This window comes from Arachis ipaensis, chromosome B5, assembly GCF_059453495.1.
Source record: "Arachis ipaensis isolate K30076 ecotype BB chromosome B5, ASM5945349v1, whole genome shotgun sequence".
NCBI classification, from domain to species: domain Eukaryota; kingdom Viridiplantae; phylum Streptophyta; class Magnoliopsida; order Fabales; family Fabaceae; genus Arachis; species Arachis ipaensis.
In genome coordinates, this window is record NC_142440.1 from 153,118,105 (window position 1) to 153,132,103 (window position 13,999).

At 33.9% G+C, this 13,999-nt stretch overlaps 2 protein-coding genes across 2 annotated transcripts; both read left to right on the forward strand.

The window, feature by feature from the left end:
* The first annotated feature begins 7,542 nt into the window (after positions 1 to 7,542).
* Positions 7,543 to 7,977, forward strand: LOC148566264 (S-protein homolog 5-like). Its single transcript, XM_088487481.1, has one exon. It carries the CDS (start codon positions 7,543 to 7,545, stop codon positions 7,975 to 7,977), a length of 435 nt encoding a protein of 144 aa, XP_088343607.1.
* Positions 7,978 to 10,041: 2,064 nt separating this feature from the next.
* LOC148566265 (uncharacterized) lies at positions 10,042 to 11,754 on the forward strand. The gene has a single exon (XM_088488943.1). The coding sequence runs from the start codon at positions 10,042 to 10,044 to the stop codon at positions 11,752 to 11,754; it is 1,713 nt and encodes a 570-aa protein (XP_088345069.1).
* Positions 11,755 to 13,999: the final 2,245 nt, after the last annotated feature.

Genomic DNA, 13,999 nt, shown 5'->3' on the forward strand with positions numbered 1-13,999 from the left:
TAATTAATACTAAACTAATTTGATATATATTAATTATAACAATTAATCGTAGTTATTAACTTAATTTATTTTATACCCATAATTATTTTTTTATATATCTAAATATATATTATTTGATAACTAAATTTTAATTCAATGATCCTATTAATTAATTAATATTAGTGAAATTTTAAGTCAACTAAATATATCGCAGTGGACAACTAAAATTTTTAGTTTTACCGTTATTGTAAATTTTAATCTAACTATTAACTATTTCATACAACGTGAATAAAATATTTTTAGTATCACTAATAATATTATACAAGATTTAGTTTTTATTCGAGTAATAATCTAAAATTATTATTTATTATTAACATATTTTTTTAGTTATAATAGAAGTCAATAAAAATAAAAATAAATTTAAAAATTGAAAAAATAAACTTCATATTAAAAAAAATTAAAAATAACATAATAAAAAATGATCATTGTAATATATAAATTTAAGAAACAATTTAATTTTTTTTAAACTAATTTAATTAAATACTAATATTAGAACTAAATTATTTAAATAATATTTAAGTTATGCTACACCTTAGACACATATAAATTAGAGTTATTCTCGTAACAACCACAAACCGAAATAATGTCATCAGCTTGAATATTTAGAATTGGTATATATTCATACCATCCTCTTGTTAAATAAGTTTTATCATCTGTTATTCATGTACTATAGTAAAATATAGAATAACTAAATTAAAAAACTAAATTGACCTTTATTTTCGTCAATGACATTGCATTGACACACGAGAAGGCTGATAGTTTCAGATAAAAAATTATAATATATTATAAAATTATTTTTTATTATGAAAAATTTAAAAGTAAAAATTTTAAATACAGTATCAATCTTTAAAATTTCATCTCCAAGTCTAATACAATTCTTTGAAAAATGAAAACTGAATCTAAATTGAGAAAACTCAATCTCATTATATGTTCCACTATTCTAATACACATGAGCGAGGGCGATAATATATAAGTAGATCCAACTATTTTTCAATAAAATAGAGTTCAATACTCCATCGTTAAATTTTTACATCAATGTAATTAGAATTCAAATTAATGAATACACAACTTGAGATGGTATTTGATAGATGCTGTGCATTATAAAATATTGCAACAAAAAATAATCGTGTTGTAAGGTTTTCAAAAAGAATAAGTTTGAGTAAAAATAAACATCAAATTATCAAAAGAATCATAGAATAACATAAAAAAATATCATAAAAAAGTATAACTTGTACTTTAAAATGATCAATTTTGATAAAAATAAAAAATAGATATTTTTATTCTATGAAGTATCAAGAATGAATAACAAATTAAAAAATTGAACAAATACTTTGACTCTTAAATATAGACTCATAAACCACAAAAAAAATACTATATATACCTTTTAGTAGTACGAAATTAATTATAAAACTTAATTATTGATATCAATATCAATTTAATACTAATAAAATATACACATGCATAATATAGAAAATATTAACAAAGCTATTATATCACATTTATAGCTAATTATATTTGATTAAAAATTATATTATAATAATAATTAATAATTAAAATGACTGATAATTAATATAATTAGAATGATTAAAAATATTAATAATTAATAATTAATCTAGTTATGTATTAAATATTAATTTTTATATAATTAAAAAAATAATTTTTTAAAATTAATTGAAAAGAAAAATATGTATATTGGTACCAAAATATACCAAATTAATATTTTTTTAACGTTAAAATACTACTTGTTATAGAATAATATATTGATATAATGATGAGTCAAACTTTATATTTAATAAATTTAGCGCATTGGTTTGCAAGCTAACTCGATTATATACCTATTAGATTAGGCTAATATCCTGTAGGAATTGTAGATGCTGTTGGGCACAAGGGAGGAATTTGGTTTCTCTCTGCTAATTTAAAATTTTTTTGTAAAATTTTTTGGGTTATGAATCAATGTGTAACTTTGGAAATTGATGGTGGTGGGCGAAGATGAATCTGCAGTGCGGTTTATGGCAGCCCTCAAGCCACTAATAGAATAGAATTATGGAGTCATCTGCTTGATATTAGTTTGTGCATTCAGAACCCGTGGGTGGTGGTTGGGGATTTTAATGATATTTTGAGTGTTCATGAGGTGAAGGGGGGTAATTTCTATTCGAATCGCAGTAGTATCTTTGCAAGTACTCTAGATTCTTGTGGTCTTTTTGATCTGACAACCTCTGGAAGACGATTTACTTGGTTCCGTAAAATTCAAGAAAACAAAAAAAATTGCAAAGAGATTGGATAGAGCTTGCTGTACTACAGAATGTCGCCTTCTTTTTCCAGAAGCTTTTGTTGAAGTTCTCATCCGTTCCCACTCTGATCATTGTCCCCTACTTATCCGATGTCAAGGAGTTCCTATCAAGAAAGAAAACCGGCCTTTTAGATTCCAAGCGGCATGGACAACGCATCCTGATTACAAGGACATTGTTCAGAAATCTTGGGATAGTACAGACTTTGGCATCCATAGGAAGTTATTGGGGGTTCAAGAAGTTTCGTTGGAATTCAACTCTACGGTCTTCGGCAATATTTTTATTAAAAAGAGGGAATTGGAGGCTTATTTGAATTGTATTCAACGGAAAATGGAAGCTAACGATGATCCGATTTTGAAGCACAAAGAGGAAGAATTGAGAGCTGAGTATAATCTAATTTTGGCCCAGAAAGAATTGTTTTGGTACCAGAAGTCAAGAGATCAATGGGTTCGGTATGGTGATAGAAATACTAGCTTTTTCCATATGCAAACTATCCTTAGAAGAAAATCTAACAAGGTTCCTGGGTTGCTGGTTAGTGATGGGTCCTGGTCTGATGATCCGGAAGTTTTGCAAAGAGAGGTTGTTCATTTCTTCAAAAACCTTTTTTGCTCTATTGAGCCTGTTGAGGTTAATTACATGGGAGAAATTCCTATGCCATCTCTTAGTCAGGATTCTTGTGATAATTTGTCTAAACCAGTAACAACGTTGGAGGTTAAAAAAGCTCTGGATAATATGAGCTTGTTCAAAGCTCCTGAGCCGGATGGTTTTCAAGTTTTTTTCTTCAAGAAATATTGGGATGTGTGGGTCATGAGGTGTGGCATACTATTCAGAAAGCATTCTTAGGGGAGACGTTAAGCCATTCTTTGTTGAAAACTTTGATTGTTCTTATCCCTAAGTGCCACCCTCCAACTAGATTGAAGGATTTTCGGCCAATAAGCCTTTGTAATGTAATTTATAAGCTAGTAACTAAAGTGCTGGTTAATAGATTACGACCATTCTGGATGAAATTGTTAGCCCAACTCAGGGAGGGTTTATACATGGTAGAGGAGCGCTTGATAATATTATTGTGGCCCAAGAAGTTCTTCACTTTTTTAAGCGGACAAAGTCTAGAAAAGGAGCTATGACTTTTAAGATTGATTTAGAAAAGGCTTATGATAGAGTTTATTGGAATTTTCTTAAGCACACTCTTGAATCTTTTGGCTTTCCTTCTCTAATTATTCGACTTGTAATGAATTGTGTTCAGTCTTCAAATCTTTCCATCCTTTGGAATGGGAATAGATTGAACAGCTTCCAACCTCGCAGAGGGCTCAGGCAAGGAGATCCAATTTCTCCTTATTTATTTGTTTTGTGTATGGAGAGATTAGCGTGCTTCATTTCCAAACAAGTTGATAAGGGTATTTGGGATGGTGTGGCTGTTTCTAGAGGGGGACCTAGAGTTTCTCACTTGATGTTTGCAGATGACCTCCTCCTTTTTTGTAAAGCGAAGAAAAATCAAGTTCAGAATGTTGTGCACACCTTAGAGTTGTTCTGCAAAGCTTCAGGTATGAAGGTTAACATTGAAAAATCTAAAGCTATTTGTTCTAGAAATATCTCTAATAGAAGGAAGGAAATGTTGTCTGGTATTTCTCATATTCCTTTTACTAGTGACCTAGGCAAATACTTGGGGGGTGAACCTTAATCATCCTCGAACTGCTAGGTTTATTTTTTTGGACTCTTTAGAGAAGATCAAGAATTAGAAAGGTCGGCTCCTTAACAGAGCAGGCAGGCTTTGCTTAATTAAATCTGTTACTTCTTCTCTTCCTATTTATCAGATGCAAGTGACTTTTTTTCCTACTTAGGTTTGTCAAAAGATTGATTCTATGCTTAGACAATTCTTGTGGAAGGGAAAGGTGGGAGAGCGTTACTTAAATTATGTCAAGTGGAGCAAAGTTGTCACTCCAAGAAAATATGGATGCTTGGGAATTAGAGATACCCAATGTGTAAATTTTGCTTTATTAGGAAAGCTTGTTTGGCAATTACTGCATAATAAAGATAAGCTTTTGGTAAGAATTATGTTGGCAAAATATTTATCTAGGAGGTCTGCTTTTCACCCAATTTTTCTAATAATGTTTCAAGCACTTGGCGAGCGATTTATAAGACAATAGAAAAGCTTCGTGATGGTTTTGATTGGTGTACAGGCAGGATGTCTCAATCCTTTTGGTATCATGCTTGGCGACCATGTGGAACGCTAACTCCTTTGGTTCTTTTTGTACACATCTCTGATTCTCACTTGAAGCTAGAAGATGTGTGGCACCATGGACATTGGCGGTGGGATATTCTTTGCACAATGATTCCAGAAGAAGTTAAAATTGATTTGATGCTCTTTGATCCTATCAAGCAGGCAGGAGATAAAATAGGTTGGTTTTGGACAAACTCAAATACTCTCACCTACTCGACTAAAAGCGGGTATGAATGGCTATTAAAGAAGAAATTTGGCTGGAATGATAATGAAAATTGGCTTTGGCTTTGGCACTTGAGAATACCGGAGAAGATAAAGTGTCTGCTCTGACTTTGTCTCAACAACGGAGTTCCCACAGCTAGTTACCAGTTTCAAAGAGGTCTTGCTACTTCTAATTTTTGTCAGAGATGTTATCTTGCTCTAGAGGATATTAACCACTGCTTTAGGACTTGCCAAAAAATTCGTCAGATTTGGATTAGCTTAAATTTGGGAATGACCGCTGAAGACTCTAGTTTGGATTTTGTGTCTTGGATTCGTTCTAACCTCAACAAAAATCAGTTTCTCTTTACAGTGGTCTTTTGGTGGATTTGGAGGAATAGGAACAATGACATCTTCCATCAAGATAATCCATGGAGTAAGGAGAAAATTGTTCACTTAGTTCAACATGCTGCTCGAGATTTCTCTAGGTTGTTACCAACCAAAAACATATTATTCCGTCCTCTTTGCAATATAACTGGGAACCACCTCCAATGAATGTCTGTAAAGTGAAATGCGATGCAAGCGTTTTTGAAAATAAGCAATTAGCTGGCTTTGGATATATTATTAGAGACAGCATGGGAATTTGGATGAAAGGTTGTTCTGCTAGTATACCTCTTTCTAGTGTTCTCTGTTGTGAGTTTCATGCTATTTGGAGAGGGCTTGTTATGGCTTGGGATTGCAAGTGCAAAGATGTCATATGTGAAACTGATAATCTTGATGCGTTTCTTCTTGTTTCGCGAGGCACAACCAACATGATTACGAATAACTCTGATCTGCTTGACAAAATCAAAGAGATGCTTCAGCGCAATTGGACAGCTACTTTAGTGCTCATCCAACGCATAACAAACAGAGCGGCTGATTTAATGGCTAAGACTGATGCTTTAAACAAGCAGGTGTACCTAGAGTGGTTACTGCCCCCTAATAATTTAGATATTATTATTAGAGATGAGTGCTACTATTTCTTAGGTTCTTTTTCTTTGTGGTATATTTAGTCACCAAAAAAAATAGAAAAGATAATTATTTTTGCTAATATGACATCATATAATTAAATGTACATATAAAACTAATATATACTGACGATATATTAAAATTAAATTATATTTTAAAATAAAAAATACCTGTTAAACAAAAATATTTTTGTACATTCACCACTAAAGGTATGGTCCTTAATGCACTCGTATGCCATTGACGAAGCTTTGACAAATAAATGCAGTGAGTCAATATAGCGTACTCTTGAGAATATTTAATGTATTAATTGCATTTGGAAGCAAATATTTAACATTTTTCATTCCATTCATGGGATTGGATAGGATAGAACCAATTTTAGTTTCTCTCTCAATAATAATTACAATTCTTTCTTTTATTTCAATCCTTGTTTTACTGAATTTAATTCGTCAACGTTACTTTATGACTTTATCAATTGGAGGGTTGGAAGCTTGACGAAGAGGGAGAAAGAAGAGAAAAATTAAAGAGAAAATGACAAATAGATCCCTGATCTTTTGTCCTACGAACATTTTCGTCCCTAATTATTAAAAAATATTTTTAAGTCCCTGACCTTCACAAAACTTGGACAGATCAGTCCCTGACGAAGACATTTGGACGGATCAGTCCCTGACGGAGGCATTTGGACGGAGGAACTGATCCGTCCAAATTTTGTGAAGGTCAGGGACTTAAAATTATTTTTCAATGGTCAAAGACAAAAATGTTCACGAAACAAAAAATCAAGGACCTATTTGTCCTTTTCTCAAAATTAAATAACAAGGAAAGGGGCAGCAAATTTTCTTCAGATATATATTAGTTATCCATTTATGTAAAATGGCAATAACTTATTATTATATTCACATTTAGAATGGTTGTTACTGTGTAAAAATACTACCAAATATATATAGAAGGGACGATTGTTAGACATTGATTTTTCCTTTACTTCAGGTGAAACATAAAAAATTCTATTTAAACTATAATTCACCGAAATAATATTATCATTTATTTATGAATTATAGCGCACAGATAGTACTTAAATTTAGGAAAAGTATAGGTAACGAATAATATTTTTGAATAATGTATGAACAATATGAATTAATAGGGTTAAAAAAGTAAATTAATCTTAAATTTAATTAGTAGTATTAAATTAAGATATATAGTGTATTTTTATTTGATTGGTAGTTGTTCATGTTGTTCAAGATGGTCATTGTTTATCTAGAAATGGATCCTCTCCAATTTTTTTAACACTTGAGGAAATAAAATGTGATCTCTCACTATTAATTTTATAAATGAGATCAAAATTAAATATGAGAGAGAGAATAATAAAAAGTGAGAGATCACGAATGACACCATCCAATTTTTTTTTTATTGGAGAGAATCTACCCTCTTATTTACCTAACACTCCCCTTAAATTTATTAGCAAAACCCAAATAAAGTCAACTTTGCATTCAAGAAGTTTGGTAGTTATATAATAAATAAATATTTTATGAAATATCAATAATGCTAGAAAGATAACATTTAAAGTTATTTTGTTTTGTGTGCAGCAATTTATTGATCAGCAATAGACCCTTAAATAAAGTTTAGATCTGCACCGAATTAGTCATTAACCTATTAAGTTAGGAGATACCGTGACAAAAAAAAAAACTTGATAGGGTTAAAATTGAAATTTTACTTATATTCACTCTATATAAAAAGAAAGACAAGAGCTTTCTACAAATTGATCATATCACCAAGTATATCAACCGATTAAATAAAAAGATGACTATATCACTCTCCAAAGTAGTAGTATCAATGTCAATGTTATTAGCCATAATTTTTTCCTTGAATTTCAATGTTGGAGTGGGTGGTGAGGATGACTTGATTCCACCACCCATAGTGGTAGTTTCCATTTACAATAGATTGAACAATAAGGAGCTTGGTGTTCATTGCAAAGACAAACACACAGATTTTGGATTCCAAAGAGTTTCAGTTGGGCATATGTGGGGTTTCACCTTCCGTCCTAATCCTCTTTGGTTCACATCATTATACTTTTGCAGCTTTACATGGTATGGAGCACCAGTTCACCGCTTTGACATTTATGATCACAACCGTGACAAGCATGCTTGTGAAACTTGTGTTTGGGATATCTTTGAAACTGGTCCATGCAGGGCTACGGATAATGATTCTGTACAATGTTATGCTTGGAAACAATAATCATGGTGGGGTGTAACATATATATTACATGATCGATTTTAGTATGGCTATGATGATGATAGTTATAATAATGGTTATATAAATGTTGTTAAAATTAAAGTCAAATTTTTTCTTAAATTTTGATAACGTTTTTTTTAACTATACTTTTTAAAAAATATTGCTAAAATAATAAAAAAGTGTTACTTTAATTTTGACAATATTGATGAGTTTGGAAAACTCTAAACTAAATTGATGATGATCAAACATTATTAACAGCAAAATTATTAAACTAATCTTGGTTAACGTGTTAATTAAAATAATTTTGTTGTGCAGGATTAATATTGGGCCGAAAACAAATTTAGTGTGCTAGCCCAATTTACACTCAGCCTTGGTTTTAATAACAAAAAATGAATGTGGCTGATTTAATGTTACTTGGGCCAAATAATTTTTGATTGCTCCAAACCCAAGTGTGTTACATGCTTTCCATTTGTTTTATGCATGCTCCAAGTTTTATCAGGAAAGCAAATGTTATTAATGGGCCAAGATCAAATAATATTGCAACCAAGCCCAATTTTATAAGAGTTCCTCATGCATGATCCGAAACCAAAGAAGGAAGAAAGCAAAATTGCTTTCAACGGATCCAAAGATTCAAACATTAGATGGATTCCAAAATCCATTTAATTGCAATGTGTTGCATGGGAACTATGAGAGAGAACATGAGTGACTTTGATTTGATGGACATTATTGAAGCTACACGTTACTCAGTAAAGGGATGTAAACATTTACTTTGCTTTATCAAACCACTTTAGTTAATGTCCATATTCTCTTTCTTCTCTCTCACAACTCTTTCTCTCTTCGGTCATTACTCAGGAAATATTGGCAGCCATGGAAGCAAAAGTAAGCTACCGAGATGAAGAGAAAGCAAGCCTAAAGACCATCACAATGATGGCAAGAAAACATACTAAAATAAAAATGAGCTGTGACTAAGATATTCACCAAATGTGGTTAGATTTGGTGAGGTTATCCTGAGTCTTTCATGCTCAAAATGGAAGAAGAAGATTCGGCCAGCTGGAGGAGATTCTTGAAGCATGGCTTGTCTTCGATTCTGCTCAACCACCACAGGAAGTAGCTAGAGTGGCGAAGTGATGGTTGAAGGCAGAGATTGAAGCAGATGAAGTCATCATCATCATGAAGCATCAAGGGCCAGAATTTCATCTTGGAGAGCAAGCCAAGGATGGAGAGCTCGGATTGATGAAGGGTGATGATCAAGAAAGGACTAGAGGTAATTGCATGTTGGTTAATGCATGGTTATCTCTTCTCTCTCTATGTGGCCGAACCGGTTTTGTTGAAGGAAGAAGAAGTTGGTTCAGTTTTGGCTTCAATAAGTGGAGGCTCCCCTCTTCTATATTAAGGGTGGACAGCCATTGTTTGAAGCAAGGAGAAAATTTGAGAGTGCAAGGCACAGAGTTCTCAGAGCTACCTGAGCTAACAGTTTTCTCTTCTCCTTCAATGTATTCTGTTTAGTATTTTTCTGTTTAATTTTGTCATGTCTTGAGTCTCATGGAAAAGGCAAACAGTGATGTTTGTATGAAAAAGCCATAGAGCGGAAAAAGGCAGAGAGTGCAAAATTAAAAGAAAAAGCCATAGATGTCTTAGAGTTCCTTTGTTCATCTATGTTGTGTTTCATGATTCTGTGGGAATCCCCTTGTAAGTTGGGTTAGCACTTTACAAGTTGTAATCTGTTTGATTATAGTGAAATTCCATCATTGTTGTGATGGAGACTGGATGTAGGCTGCACTGCACTTAGCAGCCGAACCAGGATATATCTTGGTGTAATTTTCTTTCTCTCCTACTCCATTCCTGTTTTCTACTGCACAGGAGCAAAAACAAAAAATGTCTCGTGCCAAGTGACGAGATAAAATGAAAATGTCTCGTGGCTAGGGACGAGCTAAAAACAGAAAAGTCTCCTCTGAATCCAGCAAGTGTTAGCAAGCAAAAAAAAGGGGCTAAGATTCAACCCCCCCTTCTCTTAGCCACTGAAACCATCAATTGGTATCAGAGCTTGGTCTCAAAGAGAAGATCCTCATGGCAGAAAACAGTGGCGCAAATGTGGTGTCTTATAATCTAACTGAAGGACAATCAAGCAACAGACCCCCTCTTTTCAATGGGAAAAACTATACCTATTGGAAGGAGAGGATGAAGATATTCGTACAAGCAGTGGATTACAGACTTTGGAAGATTATCCTCGAAGGGCCTAAATTTCCAACTACCACAAGTGCAGAAGGAGTTGTTTCTATCAAACCAGAAGCAAGATGGACCGAGGAAGATAGGAAGAAGGTGGAGTTAAATGCCAAGGCAATAAATCTGCTCAATTGTGCTATCAGCTTTGAGGAGTACCGACGGGTATCAAGATGCACAACGGCAAAGGAAATCTGGGACAAATTGCAAATCACCCATAAAGGAACCACCATTGTCAAGAAGACTCGGGCAGATATGCTAAACAGAGAATATGAAACGTTTGCAATGAAGGAAGGAGAGTCCATTGATGAAATGTTTGAACGTTTCAATGCTATCATTGTTGGCTTAGATGCTCTGGGAATTACACATTCTGATTCTGTGCTAGTGAGAAGAGTGTTGAGATGTCTCACAAAAGAGTGGGAAACTAAAGCCTTAATTATTTCTGAGAGCAGTAGCTTAGACTCTATGACTCTTGATGATTTGAGAGGAAATCTTCTTGCTTTTGAAAATACCTATTTGAAAAAAGATACAAAAAAGAAAGGAATTGCATTTTCTTCTGTGACTAACCCCCTGGATGATGAATCCAGTGATAACTCTTCTGAAAATGAGTTTGTTTTATTTGCAAAAAAATTCAGGAAAATGGCTAAGCTCAGAGGCAAAGGCAGCAGCACAAGGAAAGTGAAGAAAGACCTCAGCAAGGTAACTTGCTACAATTGCAAGGAAATGGGGCATTTCAAATCTGATTGTCCCAAGCTGAAGAAGGAGGAAAAGCCAAAAAGAGGAAAGAAGAAAGGACTGATGGCCACATGGGAAGACTTGGAGAATGATTCTGATGATGATGATGAAGAAACCGAGACCAAGTCACAAACATGTCTCATGGCAGACCACATAGATCAGGTAGTCTTTCATAACCCTAATACTGAAGATCTCCATCTTATGATAGACCACCTTTCTGAAAAAATAAGATGTTTTCTGCTGGAAAATCAAGAACTTGAACAGCAAATTACCATTCTTAAGGCCGAAAACAGTTTTCTAAAAGAAAAAGTGAGAGAGGCCGAAACTGCTTGTGATCTTGTTGAAGAAAATAAGCAGTTAAGAGCCCAAGTTAGGAGCTGTGAAAGTAACCATTGTGTTCTTGCATATGTGGACTGTTTTAAACAAAATGAAGAGTTGCTTAAAAAGGTTAAAAGACTTGAGGAAGACTTGGCCAAATTTACACAAAGTTCTGAAAGTTTAAATCACATCTTGGCTAGTCAAAAACCTCTTTATGATAAGGCTGGGTTGGGGTTTCATAAATCTGAAAATTCACATTTTGAAAATATTGCTTCATCTTCTAATGACACAAGATTTCAAGATCCCACCTACTTTAACAAAAAGGCAACTCCAAGGTTTTGTAGACTATGCAATCGGAATGGACACTTTCCCATTCAATGCTTTTTCGGTGAAAGAATGGTTGGTGACAAAGTTTATAAAATTGTTTTTGATTACAATGGCTTAGGACATAGAAGATGGTTTAACGTAAAAGGATCCAAAAAGATTTGGATACCTAAGGTTACTTAAGCATTGTTTTGTAGGTGTGCCTAGCATCCAAAAGGAAGGAAAATGTGTGGTATATGGACAGCGGATGCTCTAGGCATATGACCGGAAAGGCAACCTTCTTCATAAAGCTTGATGACTATGATGGAGGACTTGTCACTTTCGGTGATGATGCAAAAGGAAAAATTGTGGCTGTTGGGAAAGTTGGTAAAAACTTTTCTTCTTGTATAAATGATGTTCTCCTTGTACATGGCTTGAAACATAATTTGCTTAGTGTTAGTCAACTTTGTGATTTGGGTTTTGAAGTTATTTTTAAGAAATCTGTTTGTTTAGTTGTGTGTGAAAAAACTGGGAATGTTCTTTTTGAAGCTAAAAGATGCAACAATGTGTATGGATTAACTCTTGAGGATTTAAAGGAACAAAATGTAACATGCTTCACATCTTTTGAATCTGAAAAATGGCTTTGGCATAGAAAGTTGGGACATGCTAGCATGTATCAAATTTCTAAGCTAGTTAAAAGAAATTTGGTTAGAGGGATCCCAAACATCAAGTTTGATAAGGATCTTACTTGTGACGCTTGTCAATTAGGCAAACAAGTAAAATCCTCTTTTAAATCAAAAGATGGAATCTCAACCAAACGGCCATTGGAAATGTTACATATTGATCTTTTTGGTCCTACTAGAACTCAAAGTTTAGGAGGTAAACATTATGGTCTTGTGGTGGTAGATGATTACTCTAGATTTGGTTGGGTACTTTTCCTTGCTCATAAGAATGATGCCTTTTATGCTTTTTCCACCCTTTGTAAGAAAATTCAAAATGAAAAGGATTTGAAAATTGCCCATTTAAGAAGTGATCATGGAAGAGAATTTGAAAATCAAGATTTTGAAAAATTCTGTGATGACTTAGGGATTTCTCACAATTTTTCATGTCCTAGAACCCCCCAACAAAATGGAGTGGTTGAAAGAAGGAATAGAAGCCTTCAAGAAATGACTAGGGCTATGTTGTGTGAGAGTGAAATTCCTAAATTCTTATGGGCTGAAGCTGTGAACACAGCATGTTATATTTTGAATAGAACAATCATTAGAAAAGGGTTAAAGAAAACACCTTATGAGCTATGGAAAGGAACCCCTCCAAATCTTAAGTATTTTCATGTTTTTGGATGCAAATGTTTTGTGCTTAATAATAAAGAAAACCTTGGAAAGTTTGATCCAAAATCCTATGAAGGAATGTTTGTTGGATATTCCACCACAAGCAAGGCCTATAGAGTTTATCTCAAGGAGCATAGGACAATAGAGGAATCCATACATGTTACTTTTTGTGATTCTAACTTAATTCCCAGTATTGTGAAGGATATTGATTCAGATTGTGAAGAGGCTGGAACAAATAAAGAAAATCCCAAATCTGTTCAAATTGAAGAATCTGTCAGCCCGGTTTTGTCTCGTCAGATTGGAGGAGACATTTCCATTTTGTCTCCTGAGCAGGCACGAGCAACTGAAACAGTGAGACCACCAGAAGTTCATCAAAGCTCTACACCTGTCCGAAAGCCTAGAGAATGGAAGTCTATGAGAGGTTATCCTCATGATTTCATCATTGGTGATCCCTCTCATGGTGTAACAACAAGATCATCCACCAAAAGGCAAGCCGAACCTAGCAATCTTGCTCTCTTGTCACAAATAGAGCCCAACAATGTCAAACAAGCTCTTGAGGATCCATCATGGGTTAAAGCAATGCAAGAAGAGCTTGCTCAATTTGACAAGAATGAGGTTTGGACACTAGTACCTCATCCGGATGGTAAGAAAGTTACCGGTACTAAGTGGGTATTTAAAAATAAACTTGGTGAGGATGGACAAGTTGTTCGTAACAAGGCTAGATTAGTGGCCCAAGGTTACGATCAAGAAGAGGGTATAGATTTTGATGAGTCTTTTGCTCCGGTAGCTAGAATGGAAGCAATTAGATTGCTTCTTGCCTATGCCGCCCATAAAGGTTTCAAAATGTTTCAAATGGATGTTAAGTGTGCTTTCCTTAATGGCTTTATTGATAGAGAAGTGTATGTGGCACAACCCCCCGGTTTTGAACAAAAAGAGTTTCCAAATCATGTTTTCAAATTAACTAAGGCCCTTTATGGTCTTAGACAAGCTCCAAGAGCTTGGTATGAAAGGCTTAGTGCCTTCTTGTTGGAAAATAAATTTCAAAGGAGAACCACCGACACTACTTTATTTATCAAAGCATCTAATGATGACATGCTTCTTGTTCAAGTTTATGTTGATGA